Consider the following 25,628-nt stretch of genomic DNA (forward strand, 5'->3'; position numbering starts at 1 on the left):
CAAAACTCTGGTATAGAGCAGCAACCGTTTATTATGCTTACGGGTTCTGTGGGTCGGCAGTTTGAATGGGGATGGCTGTTCTCTGTTTCGTGGCGTCTGGGACTTCAGTTGGATGAGTCACAGCTGAGGCTGGTGGATCCACTTCCAGATAGTTTCCTCATGGGCAAGTCTGTCCCCTGAGGAGGGCTCGGCCAGGACTGGCTGTCAGAGGCCCTGTGGTGGCCTGTTTAGGCTCGGGGTGGCCACACTTCTTCCACAGGCCCAGGGCTCCAGGAGCCAGCGTCCCAGCAAACGAGGTGGAAGTGCACCCTGTTAATGACCAGCTCCACAGTCACAGTGTCACTTCTGCTCTTCCCTGTGTTCACAGCAGTCACAAGTCCGCTGGATTCAGATTCGAGGGAAGGACACAGACACCCCGCCTCCTGATGGGAGGCCAAAGAATTTTCTGACCAGGTTTAAAAGTGCTCCCAGGGAGGGTCCCCTTTCTGTAAAACGCACAATGACACTGTACAGCTTCTCAGCGAGCACTTGGCAGGAAAACCGAGTCATAGCTCAGTGGAGGCGTTTTGTTGCGATTAACGCTTAGAAAATCTCGAGAAGAACAGTAAACAGAGTCACAGCAGAACGCGTGCAGCTGTGTCATACTTTAGCATTCCTGGAACTTTCTCTGCAAATAATAGTCATTTTAGATGAGCTCAGGGTGCCTGTGTTTGTACAGGGTTTCTATTTTGAATACCTCTCTAAATTAAAGTGTTCTTGACCTCAGAAGTGGAAGGCGGAATTGCCCTTCACTCCGAAATGCGGCGTGTTTTCAGCATTCTGAGGGCTTTGTCCGCCCCGCCCCCAAGGGTGTTCTGAGGTTAATGTTGCTCAGTTCTGGTCTGAGCTCATGTCACACACAGCCTCTGAGGGTAGGGGATTCCCTTAGAGGACAAGATTGGGAAAAACAAGATGCCTTTTTTGCATGGAGATGGGGATGACTCTGGAGCCCTGGGCAGGCCACACACACCTTGGAATGAGGCTCACACTTGGAAGTCTTGGCCCAGGTGTGGCTGTGTGACCTTGAGCAAGTCACATGCTACTCCTTTTGGCTCTGGTCTTGGGCTGTGAAGGGGAGGTAGTAACATGACCTTGTGGTTAGAACAGCAGAGCCTGGAAGGCCCGCCTGGGGTAAATGTTAGAGCACTGATGTTGCTGCACTCCCTATCCTGAGATCCCCCAGGGCTTGGCCTCCACCTGGCTGGATGCAGAGGTCAGCGCTGGTTTAATGAGCCTTCGCCCTGCTAGCCTCAGGGGTCCCCACCTGCACCTCCAGCGTGCACAGCCAGGGTGCACAGAGGCTTCTGGCCTCCGTTTCTACTCGCCTGTTAGACGTCTTTTTCCTGGGTCACCGGAGGATGCCTCGAAGCGAGCGTGTGCATATCCCAGACCATTATCCCCTCTGCCAGCTGCCCTCCATCTCTGGTGTTCTTGTCTTGTGACTTCACCTGTGTCACAACCCCGCCTGGCCTCTCCCACCTCACCCTGATACACCACCTGGCCTGAGACCCTCCCGAGGCCTGCCTCTGCCTTCTTCTCTCTCCCTACCTTCTCCCTTGGCCATGTGCTGCTCACCTGCCTGCTTCCTGTGATGCTGAAACACAAGCTGCCCTTCATCACACTGAGTGGTGGCTGATTCCCTAGCAGCCAGAACCCGGCTGTCTTGGGATGCTACAAAAGGTGAAACAGTGGCGTCCGTATGTGGCTCATTAACAGAATCCCCTGGGAGCTTGTTAAGAACACAGCGGTCCCAGCCCATCCCTCCCTTTCAGCCTCACTTGCGGTCCAGGGGCCTCTGCTGGCCTTGCCCCCTCCCCTACCCTCCAGGGGCCTCTCCCTCAGAGCCCGGCAGACATTCCCCACCCATCCACGGGGCTCACTGTCCTGCCTCTTCCTCTCCGCGCCGAGGGCTGGGGCGGCTGCAGCCTTTGCTTCTCTGCTGTGTGTTATATGTGGGTGGCTGTTGGCTCTTTGGCACTTGAGGACAAGAACTCCCTGGGCTGCGATTGCGCTGCCTCATTCTGCTGTCTCTTAGAGCTGGGATGGCAAACTATGACCCAGAGGCCAAATCCAGCCCACTCTTGAGCTAAGGAAGTTTTAATTATTTTTAAATAGTTGAAAAAAGTCAAAAAAAGAATGGAATTTCATGACACGAAGTTCAGCTCTCAGCGTCCTTGAACAGAGTCGTGTGGGAGCACAGCTGTGCTCTTACAGGTCACCTATGACCATGTCAGCCTGCAGTGGCGGCGTCGAGTAGCTGCTCCAGAGGTTGAATGGCCTACAAGGCCTGAACTGTGTCCTCTGTGTGCCGTTGCAGAGAAGAGGTGCCGACTCCTGCCTGAGAGCGGCGACTCCCAGTCATTTGGGAGAGATTCCGTTGTGCGTTCTTTCAGCAGGTGTCTGTGAGCACATGTTACATGCATGTATCTCAACGCCATAAATGACAGCAGTGAACCAAACAGAAAATCTTTGTCCGCTTGGAGCTTACGTTTTCTTGGAGGGAATTAGACAGAAAACAGACTCGTAGATAAGTAGATATATTAGCTAGTGATAAATGCTGTTTTCAGACAAAGAAAGCAGGCTGAGTGTGGGGGGGAAGGAAGAGGACTGGGGGTGGGGGTGCTGTTCCAGAGAGATTGGTTAGAAGATCTCTTTGAAAGGTAGCTTTTGAGGTAGCTACCCGGTCTTTTGAGACCTGGATGAACAGAGAGAGGGAGGCAGATGAAGAGGTTGTTTGGAGGAAGTGCAAAGGCCCTGAGGCAGGAACAGGCTTGGCAAATTGGAGAAATTACATGGGACAGGTATGTCTTGATCCTGGACTATAAGGACAGAGAGGTGGGCAATAGGTGAGATGTGGCTGTGACAGTCTTGAGGTCCCTTAGCGTGGAGGCTCTCCACCTTCCCCAGCGGCCAGGTTCACCTGGGGCACTTGACAAGTGTGATGCCCCATCCCTGCACAGAGGTTCGGCTTCAGGAGGTCTGAAGTGCAGACCGTTTGGGGCCTTGCAGGCCCTGGGAAGCTGGATTTTATCCGTGGAGACTGGAGAATGCAGATACCCCTCACACCCCACTCACCCCAACCCCATTTTCAGTCACTGTTAGGTCCTGCAGAGCCTTCAGTCTACAGGGCACCAGGCATAGGAGCCTTTGCTGCCCTGCCTCACGTGTTGCTTGGCTGTGGCAGAGGCTCAGTAAATAGATGTCTGCATTTTAGAAAAGAGACCTGCCTTTACTCTGGTGACTGTGCTCTGCGGGCATGCCGCTTCTCCCTCTGCCCTGTCCTGCGGGACTGAGTCTTTGTGATCTGGGTAAGTTCCCAGGGTCTTGCAGGTGCCTGGTGCTCCACTTTCTGCACGAGTAGGGTCAGGCTGTTTGCCCTCTGGTCCCAGGTGGACCCCTCCTGCTTCTTGTCAGCTGGGTCTTGCCTCCTTTGGGATTCCGTCTCTGGCCCTATTCTCTTGGTCCTCCCTGTATGTCATGCACACGTTGCCTACCAGAGGCATGAAGTTTTGTGCACAGTCTTACCTCTCCATGCATCTGTAGACACCAACTTTGCTGGATGCATGGCTGGTGGATGAGTGAGGAAGGATTTTAGGAAACACGGAAAAAAGGACGCAAATCCTACCTGGCAGTTGACACTGTCTGATCTCGTTAAGCCACGTTGGTGAGCCCACGGCACACCGGCCTGTGGGCTGTCTTGTTGTCCATGCTTGCCTGCAGGCTTGCCTGTTATAGCCTGTTACACAGGCATGTGCCCACATAGAGGGCAGGGTTACTTCATGCTTCTTCCCAGGACTGAGGATGAAAGTCCATGTGCTTTCATGTTAAAATGCTCATCAGAATGTCTGATAAAAACCTGCTAAACTGTATTGCAGCCATTTAATAAAGTGTACAGGTGTGAGGTGGAAATGGTAGTTCTGTCTGATCCAGGATGATAACAGTGCATGGAATAGGGTAACAGGGCTCCTGGTGAAGGATCTGCACTTTTTCTGTGCCCAGCATTCCGGGACTGAATTTATCCCTATTCTAAAACAAATGCGCCTCTTACAACTCCACGCTTTTAAGGATTGTGAATGGTGGTTCTTCACCTGTTTGGGGTCTTGAATTCTTTGGAGGATTTTTGAAAGCTATGGACATACAATTTTATGTGGACTTTCAAGGATTTTTCCCCCTCTGGACTTCCTGAAACTTGTTCGTGACTCCATGGAGACCCACAGACTTCAGATTGAGAAATTGTGTTCTAAAAAGATTTCTCTCAAGTAATAGCTGATTAATATTTATGAAACCAAGTTAGCCTAGTAGAGACTATGACAGAGTGGTTAGCATTTTAATATTTTCTTCATTGGAAAAGGACAGTCATTTTAAATCATACTCTTTAAAATAACTCAATTTTTTGCCCTAAGTGAAAATTTCTCTGTGATTTTATGTGTGCGTGTGTGAGGAAGGTTCATCCTGGCTAACATCCATGCCAATCTTCGCCTGTTTTTTAGTATGTGGGCCACCGGCACAGCATGGCCCCTAACAGAGCAGTGTGGGTCTGTGCCCAGGAACCACACCCAGGCCGCTGAAGTGGAGCGTGGCAAGCTTAACTGCTAGGTCACAGGGCTGGCCCTTCTCTGTGATTTTCTTGAACTGGGTTTCCCTGCATAGCATGAAGTGTAGACACAGACATAATGAGAATCGTAAAATCAGTGTGCCTCAGTTTGCATACAAAGTATTTTTAAAATTTATGTTAAAAATTAGAATAAATTGTCTTGAGAGCTGTGTGAGGGAATTTGGTTTTTACCTTTGTCAGTAACAGTGATTGACTGTGTTTTTTCTTTTATACTTGCTGTTCTTAATATTGAGTCCTTGTATTATAGGTAATAGATTTAATTTAGTTTTGTTAGTTCCTTTATTTATAGAGTACATCTATTAATAATTCCTAGCTATCCTTTTGAGTAAGGTGGGTCAAATTAACAAGCAGGTTGCAAAATTCTAAAAGCAATGTTGATTTTAAATACCGTTGGGCTTTTAAACACCATGCCCCGCAGCAGTCCGGGCTTCTCTCCACAGAGCACCAGGAGCAGGACTCCGCGCCTGCTGGAAATCGCCGCGTTCTCCCCGGATGAGTCTGCGGCGATGCTGGGCCTTCCTGCTGCCGGAGTGTCTGGTCTGTGCCGGGTGCTGAGTCCTTGTCACTCCCCAAAGTAAAGCAGGTGGAGCTTTTGAGAATTTAAAAGAAAGCCCAAAACACTTGACATAAAAACATTTTAAAGATTAACTGTTGTTAGCACTTCTGAAGATAAAAACTACTAAGCACGGGATAAATGTAAGAAAGTGAAGCCGTTCCTTGACCTCCATTCAGCTAATGTTGGTCCCTGGGCCCCCTGTGCTTGGTACTGCAGGTGTGAACGAGAAAACCCCTGGTCTTGCAGGGCAGCCCGCCTGCGGCCGCCGAGAAACATTAGTGTGTCGTGGGTACCATGGCAGCACGGAGCCACAGTGTCCCCGGGGCAGGGGTGTTGAGGGGGCTCTCCTGGGGATGGGGTGCTCAGGGGTGGTGTGAGTGCGCTTCTGGCCAGGCGACCCTCTGCAGCAGGTGCTGAAGGATTGGGAGCGTGGAGAGTCCGTGGAGGGGCTGTGGGGGGCTGATTGGTGAGGAGGAGGGGCTCCTGAAGCTCTGGGGTGAACCGGAAAGAGCAGCCAGTTGGGGAGGAGGGTGCATTTCCAGCTGCGGAGGGCAGTTGAAGAGGTCTGAGCCACACAAGTAGGTTTGGGCATTATCCGCCTATAACCATTTTGTCCCTTTGTAAGGGCTGGTGAAGCTGTGACTCGGGGCTTCATTCCCCGGGGCAGGTCCCAGGGCCCTCACCCACTTCCCAAGGGAGAGATGCTTAAGCAGGGCCAGTGGGAGAGGAGCGATGACTCAGGAGACCGTGGTGTCTTTACTTCCAAGAAAGACACAGTGTCCAGGAGGGGAGGTGGCAGCCCTCCGTGCTCTGAAGTCGTCTAAGTGATGGTAGAAGGATCGAGGAATCTCTCCAAAATAGACACCCTAAACTGACTCAAGAAGTTAAAAAGGAAAAAGCTGAATAAATGATAACCATGGAATGATTTGAAAAGGTTGTCAGAAGGCGCTAACCACCCAGAAAGCACCTGAAGGAGTGGATAGTTCTCTCCGTGCTGTTCCATAGTAGAGAAAGAGAAGGACTGCTTCCTGGTGCATTTTAACGGGCACAGCCTCCTAAAGCCAAAATGAGACAGTGTCTTCATTTGAGACCACAGTAAAGGAAAGTGCCCGTGGGGTCTGGGAGCTCCTGGTTCATCACCCATCTTTGGGCGGCTCTGTTTTAGTGGCTACAACGCCTGGTGTGTGAGCTAAGGACTGACCCAGATGTTCACATATTGTCTAGAAAGAGGCCGAGAGCAGGAGTTTAGCAAGGGTTTAAACATCTTTGTTCTCCTTTGTGAAAAGCAAGCTATGCACATAAATACAAGGAAAAATAAACAATTACCTTGGTCGCCATTTAAACTCAATGTTTTGGCATTTTCACAGTCTTGTCTTTTTTGTGTATTTTTAGCAGCAGGAGTCATACTGCATATACGCGTGTTCATCTGGAGCTGTGGTCACTGCATTATCATGATACAGCGTAGTTCCATAGTCGTATTTATGGCCTTCTGATTTCATTGAATGGCTGCATCGTAATTTATATAGCAGCTCCCAATTGTTGGAGATTTTGGTTTATTCCCGTCTTTTTTTCTTTAATTATAAATAAGACCCTGATTTGTGAAGGCAGCTTTCCTGTATATATGCTTATTTCCTGACGATAGTACTCAAAAGTAAGATCTCATGGTCCAAAGGTATAAACATTCTTTGTTTCTTTAATGAATAATGAGTATAGTAAGGCTTTATTTTAATTTCTCCCATTTCTTGCCACTTTTGTTTAGTCAGTTACTGCTATCTTTTCTATCATAGTTTCCTCCTCTATTTGAAGAGGGATAGGCTTTTATGAAATCAACAACGTCTCCCTTCTTAACGATGGGAATTTCTTGCTGGGGCGAGATTTTGGACACTGAGTCTTAGTCACTAAACATTAATGAAACCCCTCCTGTGTACCTGAGGATCACAGTGACAAGGTGCCTGGGAGCAGATCTTAATGTCGGGACTTCCCAAGCTCACAAAATCGCCAGCCTGGGACAAGAGGGCGTTTGTGTTTGTTCCCTGTCTTTCCCCAGCACCTGGAAGCACCTAAGAGTGATATAAACCTCTTAATCTCAAGGTCACGTGTCTGGTGTGCAGTAAGCCCATCACTGAAACATGGTGCTTGCAGATGGAGAAAGGTTTGCTAGAATTGGCCAAACGAGAAGGCAGGAGGATAGGTTCTCTCAAATTCACCTTAACAAGAGAAGAAAGCAGGGGCCTTTATAGAGCTAAGGGGCTTGGGAGGAGGAGTTTTGGAGAAACAAGGGGGAAATCCATGTTTCTTTCACTCCAGATAAGCCCTTGGGCAGTTGGACTTCTGGGCGTCATCGCAGCTGGGGGCTGGTTACTTGGTGGTCGTAACTTCCTTGAAGGCATTCTTTTTTTTCTGCAAAAGAAACTGATAAATCCTTGTGACCCTTAGTCACTCCTTAGGTTAAACAAGAAAACAGCAAATTAACAAGATTAACTTCTTTTCGTCTGTGTCTGTGTTGGAACAAGGTTGAGGGGTAGTCAGGTTCTTGTTGAATATTTGCAGTCACCTGCAGGAGCACCTGGCCCTTAGGAGGTGTTTAGCATTTGGAGACTGAGTACCTCAGGGCCAAAGAGGAATGTGCACCAAACAAACATGAGGACCCTCGCTCACAGCAAAGGCTTCTTTGTGAAGTAACCCTCCGTTCGGTCACTTTAAGTGGCTGCTCATGCTCCAGTCTTAGGTTTTTAAAGTCATCCATGGTGCAGTTTCACTGTCGCAGCTGGGTTGATTTATACACATTTATTGAACACCAGCTGTATGCAGGATAACCCACCGTCCAGATGTCTGCGATCAAGGAGGCCGACAGCAGACAAGAAGTGCAAGACCAGGGCAATCTGACTGTACTGAGAAAGCGTGGACTCCAGTTGAAGTTAAGCCACGATGTCAGGCCCTGACTGGACTTGTCTGGGTTTTGATTTCGTCAAGATTTAAAGGAAGAGGTTGAGTTGAACCCTAGGCTCTCTTTCAGGCACGAGTTCTTTGATTCTGTGACTGGCTCTTCCTCAAACAAAAGTTGGGGACATAGCTTTCTCAACACACACACAGTTGAACTCCAAACCTCCAAAGAGATCTTCCAAAGTTAGAGGGATATATAGGATCGTGTCTCCCTTACTTTTTGTAAGACTTAATACTTTAAAAGTGTGCCGTTTATTGTCTTCATGAGCTATAATTTAGTTTTCTTTTTTCCCTAAAGATTGGCACCTGAGCTAACAACTCTTGCCAATCTTCTTTTTTTTTTTTTCTGCTTTATCTTCTCAAACCCTGCCCCCTGTACACAGTTGTATATCCTAATTGCAGGTCTTTCTAGTTGTGGGATGTGGGACACCACCTCAACATGGCCTGACAAGTGGTGCCATGTCTGCGCCCAGGATCCGAACCCTGGGCCGCCACAGCGGAGCGCGCAAACTTAACCACAGCCACGGAGCCAGCCCCCCTATAATTTAGTTTTCCTAATGAACTTTAAAATGTTGGCTAAAAATTAAAATTGTGTTGGTTGGAACCCTTGAATGTCATGAGCTTACATAGTGACTTTTTTTGTTCTTTCCCTTACAGCCGTTTGGGGCAACTTCGTTAATATGAGGTAATTGTTTTTGATAACTTGAATACTGTGGTTGAATTTATCCATACATTTCAGTAGTTAGATGTGCACCATTGATTTTGTGGGTTAATAAGAATATTTTAAAAAGGAAACTGAGCTTTTTGCTATTCACACATCTGGGCTGTGTCTTTTCTCCTAGGAATATTCTTGAAGAATGAGCTGACTTTAACATTTACCCAAGTAAAGCCCAGGTGTAAAGATAAGTCTCGATGCAGCAGTGGCTGACTGCTCTGCGTTGCCCACCTCAGGGGCCCTTCCCTCCTTTTGTGGACAGTAGAGGGGTGACCCTAGCTTTCTCACCACTAAGATGTAAATGGCCTTCTGGGTGGCTTGAGCAGGCACAAAGTAGGGGGTTTCCAAAGCCTTGAGAAGGGCACTGTGTTAGGGAGGCCGTGGTGGCCGGCCCCGGGGAGCAGACCAGTGGATGCTCAGACCAGTGGTCTAACTCTGAGGGGGGCTCGAGGACCCGTCTGGCCTGAGTGTGCATTATTCATGCTGCTTAACAGGACAGGAGAGACACTTGTAAAAGTAAAATCCTTGTGTTAATGTTCTAAGAAAAAACAATCAGAAAGTAACAAGCATTCCATTGAAGAAACAAATTTGGTTGAGTTAGTCCAGTTTTACCTTTAAAGAAAAGTTTGTTCCACTTTATATTTCTTGGTAGTGGGCATAAAATAAGAACGATCAGGACTGTGGTGCTTGGGTTGGGGCGGAAGTTCAATGCTACACGAGCCACAGGGGAGAGGGTGCTGGGCCCCAGCAGGCTCTTCCCTCGGGGTTGGTCTTGCAAGGCCGGTGGGGCGTGGGGATCTGATTCCTGCCGCCTCCTGACAAAGGCTTCTGTGTCTGGCTCCGTGCGGTGCTCACATCCCTTTTAAAGGAGCTCTGTTTTTTACTTGGAAAAACTGCATTTTGCATTAAATCCCCGGGAAAGCCCAGCAGACAGGCTTGAACTCCTATAGACACACTTCCTGCTTCTAATTTAAAACCCCGGGTTGGGTGTAACGTGAAAGTGAGATTGTTTTAGTTTACTAGAAGCAACCCTCAGGGGGCAGGGAACCTGTGAGGCGGGTTCCAGGAGCCCTCCTCTGCCCAGTTGTCTGCGGGGCCTCCGGAGCACCCCCTTCTGGAGGGAACTGGCACTTGGGAAGGAGAGGGCCTGGCCTGGAGCCTTCGGTTTGTGTGGGGTATTTGTCAGAGCTGAATCTTGAAGTCCCAAAGCCTTTCGCCTGGTCTCAGTTTTGTAGCTTTCTTCTCAACAGGTCTATCCAGGAACATGATGAACTGAAAATTGAAAGCAAGATTGAAGAGGTGAGTCTCTTTTCCATATTCTGCTTCTGTTTCTTCTGTTTGTCAACGTCAGTTCCTTTGCTTCTGCTGGTGTCTTTATTGTGGCAGCTTTGTGCTGCTCTGTGATTTTGAAAGCATGTCTTGAAAAATTATTCCCTTAATTAAAGGAGACTTTCCATTTGTTACACTGTTGATGCATCTCTGTGTCAGCATTTGTCCGTTTTGTAAAGATGTGAGGGGTCAAAACAAATTCTGACCTAAAAGCAAAACGAATTTAAACTTTTGTTTTGAGAGATCGACACCTGAGCTAACAACTGTTTTCGATCTTCTTTTGTTTTTCTTCTTTCCAAAGCCCCCCAGTACATAGCTGTAGATTCTAGTTGTAGGTCCTTCTGGTTGTGCTATATGGACGCCGCCTCAGCATGGCCTGACCAGCGGGGCCATGCCCGCGCCCAGGATCCGACCGGTGAATCCTTGGGCCGCCGAAGCGGAGCGTGCCAACCCAGCCATTGGGCCACGGGCTGGCCCCTGGATTTAAACTTTCATGTGACTTTTCTAATGAGCCTTTCCAGAATTTCTTAGAGAAAGGGAAGTGATTACCTTTACCAGGGATGGAGGCAAGTGCCAACATCCACTCACCTGAGTAGATGCTGAAAGTGAAGAGGGAAGAGGGCCTCACTCGGATGCTGGGACCGGAGGAGCCTAAAGAGAGTGTGTGCCCGGATGGGGAGCCGCACACCTCACCGAAAGCCAGCTCCTCTGAGTGATGCTACTCCTCCTATTTTAAAACAATTGCTTAGGTTTTCATTAAATAAATATAGCTGTAGATAGACTGTTGTCACATGGACTGTTCAGGGGGATAGGGAGGTACGCATTTCAATTTGAAGCCACATGCTAGAGTCATGGGGAGGCCCTTGGATTGCTCTTGTCCTTCTGTCCAAGCTCAGGGGGTCAACACAGCTGGATGTGTGCAGTCATGTGCTGGAGCTGACAACAGGGAGAAACCTGGGGATCAACTTTGTGGACAGCGTTTAGGAGATTCTTTAGTTCCGGGAAAAAAACCAGTGCTGTTCCTCTGCCTGTTTTTATGAGCCTGAACCACCTTTAACCTTGCTCATAGTAAGATGGGAAAGTAAAAAGGTTAATTTTCTCAAGGATCTAGGCACCTGTGGAGTAAGAGTTATAACATGCTGTTTATCATTCTCTGTTCTAGAATTGTGATTGAAGTGTTATAATGTAATTTCAAATTGGAAGTGAACTGTAGAAGTAATTAAAATGTGTGTTGCATTATTTCATGCCTATTTGGAATATCAGAGCAGGGTGAAAGTGGCAGGAGGCTGTGTTTTGCTTTAAAACTGATTTTGGTTATTTTTTTTAGATGGTTGAACCACTAAGAGAGAAAATCAGAGATTTAGAAAAAAGGTATGTATACTTTTTGTTTTGAGTTTAGGAAGATACTTATATAAGATATTGACCTTCTAAGGTCAGTGACTAGGATATAAGTTCATCACAATTGAGTAATTAATTCCATAATGTGAAATATATAGGGTGTGCTTGAGATAAGAACTTTTCCTTCAGAAGGTAAATTTTTACACTAAAATTTGGATGCAGTGTTTTTAAACCTTACTTTGGTTGGTCTTTTTTTTAAAGATTTTATTTTTTTCCTTTTTCTCCCCAAAGCTCCCCAGTACATAGTTGTATATTCTTCGTTGTGGGTCCTTTTAGTTGTGGCATGTGGGACGCTGCCTCAGAGTGGTTTGATGAGCAGTGCCATGTCCGCGCCCAGGATTCGAACCAACGAAACACTGGGCTGCCTGCAGCGGAGCGTGTGAACTTAACCACTCGGCCACGGGGCCAGCCCCACTTTGGTTGGTCTTTTGCCATTAAGAACTACTTTTGATGAAGGCTACAGATTTGCTCCAGAAAAAAATATTTATTTTAATCAATTTATTTTTTCAAGGGCCTTCCTGAAGCCCAGCCACAGATCCTATGTTAAAAGTCCTTCCTCTTACATCCTCTGCCAGTTTGATTTCTACAGACTACAAGGGTCTAAATAAATGTCCACATAAATGTTTTTGTTTTCCCCCATTTGAGTTTAGTAGCCCCCTGGAGAGAACATTGCAAGAGGATCCAGGTCTGTTGGAGTCTCTCCACCCCGTGAGTTTCTCAGTTCCGAGAATTCATTGCATACACCTGGAGGCCGAGCCCTCCTCCCTCTCACGTCTGCACGCGCAGCCAGGTGGTTTCCAGCATCTGTTGATTAGTTTAGGAGAATTGTTTCCAAAACGAGAAAGCAGTTTGGAGGGCCTAAAACCTAGACTTTATTTTAGTCAAAAAAAAAAAAAAAAAAAATCTGTCCACTGGCAATTGTTTTCTTTAGAGAATAATAATATTCATTTATTTGTGAAAAGAAAAGTGAATCATTAGATAACTTCCCTATAAGGCAATGGCTCACACACAGGATCTCTTGAAATATGAGAATTATGTGATTCTCTTTGATACTTTTGAGATGTTCTTTGTGCTTTTTAAATGAGACAGAGAAGCACAAATATGAATATAATGTTAAAGAATTTAGCGGTAGCTCGTTCTTGTCAAATGTATGTAAGTACCATAAGAAGTTAAGGACATGGAGCCTGTGAGACGCCATGTTTGGTCATTTATTTGCCTTTGCACCAAACTGCATCAGGAAGTTTTCAGAATTGAGTCCAGGTAAAGTGGCTGCAAGGGAAGAATTGTATAATATGGTGGAAACTTGCATTTGAATCAGAAGAAGATTCCTCCTCAGCCTCTGTCTTGGTGGCCCCACCCCCACCCGCCCCGGCTGTGGCTCTGTTGGCTCTGTTCCACACGTTCTCTCGCGAAATTGAGTGTTAGGCACTGGAATGTTTCCTTGAGTGTATTTGGAAAGCGTTGTGTCTAGAGTAAAAATTAGGTCTTTAGAAGTTTGAAAAAGAAAAATGAAAACATTCATTAAAGTTTTTTTTTTTCAGATTGGCACCTGAGCTAACAACTGTTGCCAATCTTCTTTTTTTTTTTTTTCTGTTTTTTTTTTCTCCTCAAATGCCCCCAGTACATACTTGTATATTTTCAGTTGTGGGTCCTTCTAGTTGTGGCATGTGGGACGCCGCCTCAACATGGCCTAACGAGCAGTGCCATGTCCTCGTCCAGGATCCGAACCCTGGGCCACCGAAGCAGAGTGCTCGAACTCAACCACTCCGCCGCGGGGCCGGCCCTCCTTAACGTTTATGTAATGTTTTTATTGGGATGAGTTTGAGTGATGTACATTAGTGTTGTATGAGTTTTTTATCAAGTCCAGAGTAAAAGGGAAGAAATGAAGAGCAGTTTTTTTTTTGATTTTATTGTTTTCATTAAATGATCAAAGAGAAATAAGGATGGAGAAAATTGATCAAAATGTGTTCATTCACTTTCTTCCTGTCCTCAATAGTTTATATGTAGTCAGGCAAACTATTAATTTTAACTCTTACTAGAGTAGAAGTTGTTAGTACTTTTAATAGATTCAGTTAGTAACATAAGGTTGTTATTTGTGCTTTAAATTATTCTTCCCATGATTTGGCACTGAAATTATACTGCTTGTAACATTTCATTGGATGGCAGCCAGAAATTCTGCCTTCAATATGACTGGCATAATTTGAGAGGTTTTAAGTGAGTCTTAAAAAAAATGCCTATGATAGGAAATAACTCACCACAGAGTTTATAAAAAAAAAAGTCTGTCCACTGGCGATCACTTTCTTTAGAAAATACTAAGATTCATTTAGTTGTGAAAAGTGAATCAATTAGATAATTCCCTGTAGGGCAGTGGCTCACACACAAGATCTATCGAAATATGAGAATTATCTGATTCTCTTTGATACTTGTGTGATGTTCTTTGTGCTTCTTAGATGAGAAGGAGAAGCACAGGTATGAATATAATGTTAGAATTTAGCGGTAGCTCGGTCTTGTCAAACTGAGAGTTACCTTTGAAACGGGTGGAGGTTAAGCATTTGCCTCCTAGGGCGGCTTTGCTAGTTAGTCATTCTAAAATGGTTCTGTTCTTCAGGTTGGGGAGCAAATCAGGGGACAGAGGAGCTCGAGTTACTGTTTTAGTTAGAAAGTCAAGTGTAGATGTGACTTTGTAGTGGAAATTGATGGAGCTCTGTCTGGTTTTACTTTTCCTGACTGACTGTGTGATGAGAATGATCAAGCAGCCATCTTGACACTGGCAAGATAAGCACGTAACTGGAAATGTGCTGTCTTCATGTGCTTGTCACTTGGGGGCAAAGAGATGCCCAAAAGAAGTATTGGTATTTTGCAAAGGTAAAGATAGTATTTATAGAGGGAAAGAAATGGGCACGGTGCCATTCCAGAAGCCTGAGTAAGTGGACTATGTGGGCCTTTTCTCTTCCTTATCACATCCCCATTTCTTAATAGTTTGATTACATGCCATTTGTTTAATTTCATCTTCATATCTTTAAATGTTCTTTGAATAGATAGCAAGTTATAGTGGTCATTTAAATTCTAAGTAAAAGTACTTCTTTCTGGCTATTTTGTTAAACACTAAGGTTAGAGTCTGGGATGGCATAAGGTAATTACTAAAGGATTAATTTGGGGGGTAAGAAAAGACCCATTGTTCGGTTCATACTCATTCTGCCTCCCAGGCTTGCTTCTCTCTCACACTCAGAAATGCCGAATGCAGGCTTGCTACGGGCGGGGACCTCCCTCTGCCCTGTGTGCTGCTGTGTCCTCAGGGCAGGGCATCGAATAGCTGCTCAGTCATGTTGCTGAATAAATGAATACGTGGATGAGCCTATGTGCCGGGTAGGATTTTAATCCCCTTCAGGCCTTAAAAGAAGCCTGTGCCTCTCCCTTGCCCACTTTGCCCAGTGCTGTGTCAGCCCAGGAGGGCTTGGGAGGGTTGAGCAGCCTGCTGAAGGTGTGGCCCAGCCAGCACCCCTCACACGGTCACCTCACAGTGCCCGAGCTGTCATCCAGGATGGCAAACAGGGAGAAGTGCCTGCTGAGGAGGACCCTAAAGGAACTTTACCTCTGCTCACACTTACAGCTTTGTGTGCCTGAGGTCTCAAAGGAAGGAATGAGGGTTATAACATCATTTTTTTGTTTTTTTTTTGGTAAGGACGATTGGCCCTGAGCTAACATCTGTGCCAGTCTTCCTCTTTTTGGTATGTGGGATGCCCCCACAGCATGGCTGCTGATGAGTGGTGTAGGTCTGTGCCTGGGATCTGAACCCAGGCCGCCGACGCAGAGCACCCTAAAGTTAACCACTAGGCCACGGGCCCAGCCGCCTGTCGGATCATTTTTTTAACATCTAATAACTTGATCATACATATGAAATCTGAAACTCGGTTGCTGCATATTGAAGAGAAACAGAGCAAGAAGTCCAGCCAGTGTTTTGTTCTTACATTACTCGTTTTGGTGCTCAGTGTTGGAAGTGGCTTTTTTAGTCCATCCTACACATGTAACTGTGTGTTGGGCAATTATGTTTTTCCTTCACTTTTATTTCTTTGTAACTATATTTATTGTAAGCAAACCGTTTGCTGTGTTCCTCCTGGTGTAAACAGCATATCAGATTTCATTAACCTTTCAGACAGGTGCTGTTCTAAGCTAATGACGTGGACTAGAGTTTGTCTCGGTGGCTGCATTGCGCTCCCTCGGGATGCACACGCCTTGGTCCTGTGCCGCTGCTCCTTGCTGCTCCCTCTCCCTCCCTCCACTTCTTTTCCAGTGCTCAGCTGTGATCCCGTCTCCCTATGACACTCTGTCAGAAACCTCACGGACGGGAGAGGGTGAACCTCCACCGTGAGTGAAGGAAGGGGACGAGTCAGGGTTGGCGGCGACATTTTCTGCTACAGCCTGGAAGAGAAGGGGGCTTGTGGGCGCCACTGGGAGGGTAGAGAGGGTCAGGCTGCAAGGGAGAGACGTTTCAGTTGTGCCCTGGGGCTGGATACGGACTCGGGATTGGGGCTGGATGGGGATTGGGGCTGGATGCGGACTCGGGATTGACGCTGGAGGGTGGAGGTTGGCGCTCAGGGGCGGAGGAAATGGGGCATCTGTGTAGGGTGCGCGCAGCCAGAGCTCAGGTTTACTTTGCCGTCCTCCAGCTGAGTAAGTACTCGGAAGTACTCAGAGTGACACAAAGTGTCGCTTCGCAAACAGGGCATCTGCCAGGCTCCCTCGAGGCCTCCAGTCTTGCTCTGACTGAAGACGGAACCTCCCCTGCTTCACAGCTACATAAGCACTTACCATGGTGGCCTGTGCTAAAGACAGTCCCTGCCAGGGCAGCCCCTGGGGGAGGCAGCCCCTGGGGGAGGTAGCCCCTGGGGGAGGTGCTGTTGGTACCCCTAACAGAGCAGGAGGCTCTGAGGTGCACAGAGCTCTTGGGGGTCTTACTCTGGGATCACAGAACTAACACGAGGGAAGGCCAGGATGCTCAGCCATCCGCTCAGCCTCTCCCACCTGCCTGCCTCTGTTTTGTAGTCTGTGAGGGGGTCTTGGCCTTTTGAGAATCTGGAAGCTTTCAGGAGAGGAATTCGCGTGCGTTGTGAAAGCAGGCCTTCCTGCTCAAGCTCCAGTTTAAGTGTGCTTCTGCTCTTTCACGAGAGGAGAAACACCTGCTTCAGGGCTTTTGTCTGATGACCTGTCATACTCTGTTCAGTTCAGCGACCATTAAGGAAGTGCTTTCTGTATCCCAGCCAGGGACGTGGAGGGGATGGAGACAATGTCCCTGGACCAGCGTCTCTCCAATTAAAATAAAACCTGCAAAGCTGATTTCTCCAAATTTATTTAAAGCACTTTTGTTCCTAAGTGAATCATTTTAAGAATGGATCTTTTAAATCTGCCTTTATCAACTCTCATTTGATGTTCCATATGCCGTTTATGCTGCCCTGCTCCTGAAACATCAGTGTGGGTTGGGGATGCATGGCACCTTCAGCGGGGGCAAGAGGCCTTGAAAGATGAAGTGAGACTTAAGATGGGTTCAGAGCAGACCTGGAGAGGCAGAGTGCTGATGCCCAGTCATTTTGCCCGGGGGCGCCGATTGGGAAGGGGATGCGGGAATTATGAAACTGCCCCGAACAGGGGAATGGGCTTAGTTCATATCTTCTTTTCTTATTTTTGCAAGGCACTGTCTCTACGTTGGGCCAATGACTTCAAGCAGTTGCTTTCTTGCTTCCAGGCCCCAATGTAGCATCTTGAGGATGCTCCCCCTCCCTTATTTGCATTTGGCTTTGGCTGCTGGTCACCTATACATCCTTCAGTTTTCCCTTCTCAGGGCTGGAGTCTTAAGTCACGTCCCTAGCTTGATTCTGAACCAGGAGCTGTAGGGTGTTTCTTGAATTCTCGTCAGCCAGTGCTGGCCTGGCTCCTGCAGCTCTCCTGTGGAATAGAGAGAAGAAGCGAGCGAGAGCAGTTCGAAGTCTGGCCTTTGTCTTGGTGGTGGGTGAAGGAAATGCTCACATGAGATGTTTGACTTTTTCTTTCCTAATCTCTTCCTGTTATACAGCCTCACCCAGAAATACCCGCCAGTAAAATTTTTATCAGAAAAGGACCGTAAAAGAATTTTGGTAAGTTTGCACATCTGATTAATATTTGTAGTATCAAGAAACTTGCTTTTTAAATAGGGTATAATTCATCTACCATTAATATCACCCTTATAGAATATACACTTCAGTGGTTTATGGTATGTTTACAAAGTTATGCAACAGCGCTACATTCTAATTCCAGAATGTTTTCATCACCCCCGGAAAAGCTCCATACCCCTTAGCAGTCATTGCCCATTCCCCCTCCTCCGGGTCCTGGCAATCACTAAAATCACTTTCCGTCTCTGGATTTGCCTGTTTTGAACATTTCATATGAATGAGATGACACAATATGTAGACTACAGTATTTTGATTTCTTAGACATAGAGTAATGTTTCCAAGGTGCATCCATGCTGTAGCATGAATCAGTACTTCATTCTTTCATGAATAGTACTCCGTTGTATGGATGTACGACGTTTTGTTTATCCATTTCTCAGTTGACGGACAATGGGGTTGTTTCTTCTTTGAGGCTATTGTTGTTAACGCTGCTGTGAACATACGTGTGCAAGTTTTTGTGTGGACTCAGGTTTTCGGTTCCTTTGGGTGTATACCTAGGAGAGGAATTACTGGGCCGTGTGGTAGCGTGTATAACTTTTTGAGGAAGTGTGCAACTTTCCCAGAGCAGTGGTTTTTAAAACCTCTTCTGGTTCACGGACCACTTTGATGAAGACACTGGGGGCTTCTTTGGCTAACGTTCTCCTTGTTAAACATAAGCACGTGTTCACCAGTGAAAGAATCCCATTCAACCATTGCACAGCAAAGTGTGTCCAAAGAGATTGGCACTGTTGCATTTAAAAGTAACAACTTTATTGAGATATAATTTACGTACCATACAATTCACCCTTTAAAGTGTACAATTCAGTAGTGTTTAGTACATTCACAAAGTTGCGCAACCATCACCAATTTTTGAACATTTTCATCACTCCACAAAGAAACCCGATTAGAGGTCACTCTCCATTTTCCCCCAAGCCTTTCCACATCCCAAGCCCTAGGCTGCCACTAACCTGCTTTCTGTCTGTAGAGAGTTGACAGTTCTGGATGTTTCATATAGGTGGAATAATGTCATATTTGTCCTTTTGTGACTGGCTTCTTTCCCTTAGCGTGTTTGCAAGGTTCATTCACCTTGTGGCATGTGTCCGTACTTCTTACTTTTTATTGCCAAGTGATTGTTGTGTGGATAGACCACATTTTATTTATCTGTTTATCATGTGGGTCGTATGGCAGCTCTCTGTTTAACCTTTTGAGGAAACGCCAGACTGTTTGTCATAGCAACCGTCCCTATTGGTGGTGTGTGAGGGTTCTAGTTTCTCCACATCCTCACCGATACTTGTTGTCATCTGTCTTTTTGTTTGTAGCTCCCCTGGTAGGTGTGAAATGGTATCTCAGTGTGGTTTTGATTCGAGTTTCCGTGATGGCTAATGATGTTGAGCATCTTTTCATGCGCTTATTTCCCATTTCTTTATCTTCTGTGGAGAAATGTATATTCAGACGCTAAGCCCATTTTTAATTGGGTTATCTTTCTTTTCATTATTCTGTTATATGAGCTCTTTGCCTATTCTAGATACAAGTTTCCTGTCAGATATATGATTTGCAAATATTTTCTCCCATTCTGTGGTTTGTCTTTTCACTTTCTTGGTGGTGTTTGAAGCACGAAAGTTTTAATGTTGGTCTATTTTTTTTCTTTAATTCCTTATACTTTGGTATCTTATTTAAGAAATCATTGATTAATCCAAGTTCACAAAGATTTACCCTGTTTTTTCCTGAGAGTTTTATAGTTTTAGTTCTTATATTTAGGTCTATGGTTCATTTTGAGTTAATTTTTGTATATGGTGTTAGATAAGGGGCTTCCATTTTATACATGTGGCTATCCAGTTGTCCAGCACCGTTGGTTGAAAAGACTAATCATGCCCCGTTCAGTTGTCTTGGGACCCTTGTTGAAAATCGACTGACCATAAATGTAAGTATTTATGATTTATTTCTAGACTTGCATTTCTGTTCTATATGTTTATCCATGTGCCAGTACCACACTGTCTTGATTACTGTAGCTTTGTAGGAAGTTTTGGAATTGGGAAGTGTGAGTACTCAAGCTTTGTCCTTCTTTTTCCAGATAGCTTAGACTGTTCTGGATCCCTTACAGTTCCTTGTGAATTTTAGGATCAGCTTGTCAGTTTCTCCAAAGAAGCCAGCTGAGCTTTTGGTAGAGATGGCATTGAATCTGTAGATTGGTTTGGACAGTATTGCCATCTCAACAATGTTATTTTCCAATCCTTGAACACTGGGTGTCTTTCCATTTATTTAGGTCTTTATTAGTTTCTTTTTGTACTTTTCAGAATATAAGTTTTGCGCTTCTTTTGTTAAGTTTATTCTAAAGTGTTTTATCCTTTTTGATGCTCGCATAAATGGAAATGTTTTGTTAGTTTCATTTTAATATTGTGTATTGCAAGTAAGTAGAAATACAAGTGATTTTTGTATTTTCTTATGTCCTGCAAACTTGCTGAACTCATTGGTTAGTTCTAGTCGTTTTACGTGGATTCCTGGGATTTTTTATATACTATGATCATGTTATCTGCAATTGTAGGTGATTTAACTTCTGCCTTTTCAATATGAATACCTTGTATTTCACTCCCTTGCATAATTGTCCTGGCTGGAACTCTACTACAGTGTTGAATGGAAGTGGGAAGAGCGGGCATCCTGGTCCTGTCCCTGGCCTTAGGAAAAAGCTTTCAGTCTTTCACTGTTACATGTACTGGTCGCTGTGGGTTTTCATTGCTGCCTTTTGTCAGGTTGAGAAAGTTCTCTTCTAACCCTGGTGTGCTCAGTTCGCAACCAACCTTGCTTACCTGGGATAAATCCCAGTTGGTTACTGTGCAGAATTCTTTTTTATTTATTGCTGGATTTGATTTTCTAGTATTTTGTTGAGGATTTTCATGTCTATATTCATGAGAGATATTGGTCTGTAACTTTCCTTTCTTATGATGTCTTTTTCTGGTTTTGGTATCAGGGTAATACTGGCCTCATAGGATAAGTGGGGAAGTGTTCCCTCCTATTCTATTTTTGGGAAAGAATTTGTGAAGATTTGGTATTAATTCTTTAAATGTTTGGTGAAATTCACCACAGAAGCCATCTGGGCTTAGGCTTTTCTTCATTAAAATTTTTTTTTAATTACTCACTCAATCTTTGTTTTCTTAGTTGGTTTTGGTAGTTTGTATCTTCCTAGGGATGGCACTGCTTTGGCTGCACACCCTAAATTTTGGTATGCTATTTCTTCATTGTCATTCATGTCAAAGTGTTTTCTAATTTCTCTTGTAATTTATTATTTTATTCGTTAGTTATTTGGGAGTGTGTTGTTTAATTTCTACATACTCGTGAATTTCTCAGATTTCCTTGTTATTAATGCCTAATTTCATCCCATTGTAGTCAGAGAACATACTTTGTATGCTTCAGATCCTAAGTCTATTGAGGCTCGTTTTACGGCCTAGGTTATAGTCTGTCCTGGAGAAGGTTTCACGTGCTCTCGAAAGGAATGCGTAGCATGCTGTTGCTGAGTGGCGTGTTCTCTGTTAGTTGTAGCTGGTTTACAGAATTTTTCAAGTCTTCTATTTCCTTGTCAACCTTCTGCAGAGTTCTATCCATTATTGAGAGTGGAGTATTGGTATGTCCAATTAGTGTTGTTGAATTCTCTTTTTCTCCCTTCAATTCTTTTAACTTTTGCTTTGTGTATTATGGATCTCTGTTGTTAGGTGCATAAATATTTATAATTGTTATCCGCTTGATGGATTGACCCTTTTATCGTTATAAAATGCCTCTCTTTATCTATTAACATTTTTTGTGTTAAAGTTTATTTTGTCTGATATCATTATAGCCACTCCAGCTTTCTTACTGTTGGTTGTGTGCTGTATTTTATGTCTTTTTACATTGAACACGTAGTATCTCTGAGTCTACAGCGTGTCCTCTTTAGACATTGTACAGTTGGATTTTGTTTTGCTTTTTTTCCAGTTTCACAGTCTGCCTTTTGAGAGATTGTTTAATCCATTCACATTTGATGTTGTTACCCAACACAGTTGGCTTTATATCTGTCATTTTACTTTGTGTTGTCTGTATGCCTCGTATCTTCTTCATTCCCCTATTCCTCCATTACCCTTTTCTTTTGCAGTAAGTACATCTTTCCTTGTCTAGCATTAGAATTTCTTTAACAATTTTTTCTGTATTTTAAAAGTTTATTTTGTTTCTGATTGCTCTAGTGCTTACCATGACATCTTGACTTGTGATGCCCTACTTCAGATTTATACTGTGTTCTGGTGAGATGTGGCAGTGGCACTCCTGTATGGTTCTGTTACCTTTCCCTCTTCTTGTGATATTATTTCTGTCCATTTTATGTATCACTTCATGTATATTACAAACTCAACAATCCATTGTTACAATTATTACTTTCTATAATTTTATGTCTTTTAAAGATTTTATTTTTTCCTTTTTCTCCCCAAAGCCCCCTAGCACATAGCTGTATATTCTTCGTTGTGGGTTCCTCTAGTTGTGGCATGTGGGACGCTGCCTCAGCGTGGTTTGATGAGCAGTGCCATGTCAGCGCCCAGGATTCGAACCAACGAAACACTGGGCCGCCTGCAGCGGAGCGCGCAAACTTAACCACTCAGCCACGGGGCCAGCCCCTAATTTTATGTCTTTTAAATAAGCTAAGCAAATAAAGGAGAACAAGGATCTATTTATAGAATTTGTACATTAATCTTTTTATTGCAATGTCTGGTTTCTTCCATTTGTTCCTGTGGGTTTCAGTTAACTTTTGGTGTAATTTTCTTACTGCAAAAGAACTTTGCTCCTGCCTACCTTCTTTGTACTATTATTGTCAAATATATTATATTTGTGTATTTTACAGGACCAATAATACAATTATACGTATTATTTTATACAGTTGACTTTTTTGTTGTTGTATGGTAAAATATGCATAAAAAATTTATTTTGACCATTTTTAAGTGCATAGTTCTGTGGCTTTAAGTATGTTCACATTGTGCTGTACAATTTGGTCTTTAAATCACTTAATAGTAGAAAGGAGAAAATGTGATTATATTGGCTTCTATAATTACCTAATTACTTTATTTATTCCCCCCCTTTTTTCATCTCTGGATTAAGTTACTGTCCAGGATCATTTGCTGTCAGTGTGAGGTTTTTCCTTTAGTATTTCTTGTATGGCCGGTCTGCCAGCAATGAATTCTCTCATCTTTTGTCTATTTTTGCTTTTTATTTTGAAAAGTTATTTTTGCTTGTATATAAGATTCTTTGCTGACGGTTTCTTTCTGCACTTTGTGTTCTCCCACTGCTTTCTTCATTATTTGTGACAAGAAGTTAGCTGTTAATCACATTGGGGTTCTCTTGGACCTGAGAAGTCATTTTCTTCTTTTCCTGTTCAGTTTCCTAGAGCTGCAGTAACAATTATCACCAACTCAGTGGCTTAAGACAATAGAAATTGAATGTCTCCCAGTTTGGGGAGCTAGGAGTCTGAAATCAAGGTGTCCACAGGGCCGTGCTGTCTCTGAAGGCTCCAAGGGCAAATCTGTTCCCTGTGTTTCTGGTGTTGCCAGTAATCCTCGAGTTGCTTGCCTTGTAGCCACGTCACTCCAGTCTTTCCCTCCATCATCACGTGGTGTTCTCCACGTGTGTCTGTCCCACTGGACTCAGGGTCCAGCCTACCGCAGTATGGCCTGATCTTAACTAATTACATCTGCAATGGCCCTGTTTCCAAATAAGCTCATGTTCTGAGGTTCCAAGGAGGACAGAAGTTTTGCAGGACAGTTTTCGACCCAGTGCAGCTGCTTTCAGAGCTTTCCCTTCATCTCTGATGTTCAGCGTGTTTAGCATGATGCATCTGTGTGCAGCTATTCCTGTTGACGTTTGTCCTGCTTGGAGTTTGTTGAGCTTCCTGAATGTGCAGATTAATGTGTTTCATCGGTTTTGGGGAGTTTTTCATTATTTCTTTGAATATTTTTTCTCTTTTCTGGTTCTCCCATTACATGCACGCTGGTGTGTTTATTAGTGTCTCCTATTTGTCTGAGGCTCTGTTCCTGTATTTTTCTCTCTGGTCTTCAGATTGTCCAAGCCCTCTCAATCTGTCCTCAAGTTTGCTGACTCTTTCTTCTGTCAGATCCAATGAGTTGTGAATCTCTAGTGAAGTTTTCTTTTTGGTTACTATACTTGTCAACTCCAGAATTTTATAATTTTTCTCTTTCTATTCTCTGTTTACTTCTTTAAGCATGGTTTCCTCCAGTTCTTTGAACATATTTGTGATGGCTGCTTTGAAGACTGTTAGATCTGACATCTGGGCCCTCACACAGGCAGAGTTTGTTGCTTGGTTATTCTGTGTACGGACACATTCCTGCTTCTTTGCATATCTCGAAATTTTTTGTAGAAAATTGGACGTTTTAGGTAGTATATTGTAGCTACTCTGGTTACTGTTATCCCTTCCCCCAAGACTTGTTTATTTTTGTTGGCTTATTATTTGTTTAGTGACATGTTTCCCCTGGAGTGTGGAGCTCGAGTGGTTGCTTCTCAGAGGCTGCTGCCTTGGGCATGGTTACAGTCACCTGGGATGACAGCTTCTAGCAGGGCTCTTGTTGACCGTCTCTTTCCCTGATTTCTCTGTTACGCTGTCTGCCTTATGTGGTATCACACCAACTGGTAGGCCCCAGTAATTGCCAGTTGAGTGAACTATTCCTTCATCAGTGCTTTGTGCTCTAAGTTGCTTCTCAGTCTTATCCAGTTAAATTCTGGCCCTTTGGCAGAGGTCGATTTTGAGGCCAGTCTTTGCAGTTTGTTTAGACCCCAGCCTCCTTTTTATTTCCTACCACCTAAATCTCCATTGTTTTCGAGGGCACCCTTGTTCTTGAACTTGCCCACTTTCTTTTTCAAATAAAATCACTTCCTTCGAGGAGAGCTTTGGAGCTCAGTTTTTTTGACTGTCTCTGCCCCCAGGGAAAATCTTTGCACCATGGCCCTGGAGCTGGAGCAGGGAATGACATTCCTGCTTACAGGCAGCGAGCTGGGCAGGAGCAAGAGCCCCTGGTCTGCTTGCCTGGTCTCTCTCAGTTGGGGCCTCCATCCTCTGAGCGAGCTGGGGTAATGGTGACCAGGGTCCCGTTATCCACAGCCCGCCAGGCTGGGGTAGAGCTTCTGCCCTCTGAGTGGGAACTGGGTGGAGGAAAGAGCTCACGTGTCAGCGATTTAGCCTCTCAAACTCGCAGCTGGAGGGAATGAGAAACGCAGGGCCTGCCCTCCTGGGGCGATACCATATCTTTTGACTGGGAGTCCACGCTTACCAGTCTCACCCACACTGAGCTGTGAGAGTGGAGGGCGGAAGGAGGGAGTGGGCCGTGGCTCAAATGTCACAGACTCTCACTGTTCTTACTGAATTTTAGTGGATTTTCTTGAATAAATGTTTCTTCATTTGCTGTATATGCTTAGGACAATTTCCAGAGACTTTACATGGTTGGGTTTTTAAAAATTAATTCTTAGCAGTTATGGTGGTTTTGCTGGGGAACAGGTCTGTGGAGCACTTCACACTGCCATTCTATAAGAAATTTTTTATCTGTGACCTTGATATATAAATGGTTAGTACACAAGGTGGTTTTTAATTTTACTTATCATCCAGGTTGTAGGACCATGCATCCAAATATTCTTGGATCAGTATTAAACTTACCCCCACATAATCCCCTTTTCTTCTAGAAGCTATGAAGATCTCTTGCCTTTCTTCATACTTTACATAACTCTCACCCTGAGCAGACTCTAAAGTCTGTTATACTTGTCCACCCGTCTTTTTGGGTTACTTCTATTACGTCAAAAATGTGTAAGCAGGGGCCGGCCTGGTGGCGCAGCGGTTAAGTTCGT

At 44.8% G+C, this 25,628-nt stretch overlaps 1 protein-coding gene across 4 annotated transcripts in view; it reads left to right on the plus strand.

The window, feature by feature from the left end:
• UXS1 (UDP-glucuronate decarboxylase 1) overlaps positions 1–25,628 on the plus strand; it is a 96,646-nt gene that overhangs the window by 18,108 nt on the left and 52,910 nt on the right. Inside the window, exons 2-6 of one of the 4 annotated variants that reach the window (XM_046662051.1) lie at positions 8,811–8,838; positions 8,996–9,047; positions 10,119–10,167; positions 11,525–11,568; positions 17,663–17,723. In XM_046662051.1, coding sequence (XP_046518007.1) covers positions 11,525–11,568; positions 17,663–17,723 — 105 coding nt within the window. In that variant the 5' untranslated portion in view covers positions 8,811–8,838; positions 8,996–9,047; positions 10,119–10,167. Of the gene's footprint in view, positions 1–8,810; positions 8,839–8,995; positions 9,048–10,103; positions 10,168–11,524; positions 11,569–17,662; positions 17,724–25,628 lie in introns of all 4 variants that reach the window. The other 3 variants (XM_046662048.1, XM_046662049.1, XM_046662050.1) reach the window with 3 other exon arrangements.

This window comes from Equus quagga, chromosome 5 (assembly GCF_021613505.1).
Source record: "Equus quagga isolate Etosha38 chromosome 5, UCLA_HA_Equagga_1.0, whole genome shotgun sequence".
In the NCBI taxonomy this organism is placed as follows: Eukaryota; Metazoa; Chordata; class Mammalia; order Perissodactyla; family Equidae; genus Equus; species Equus quagga.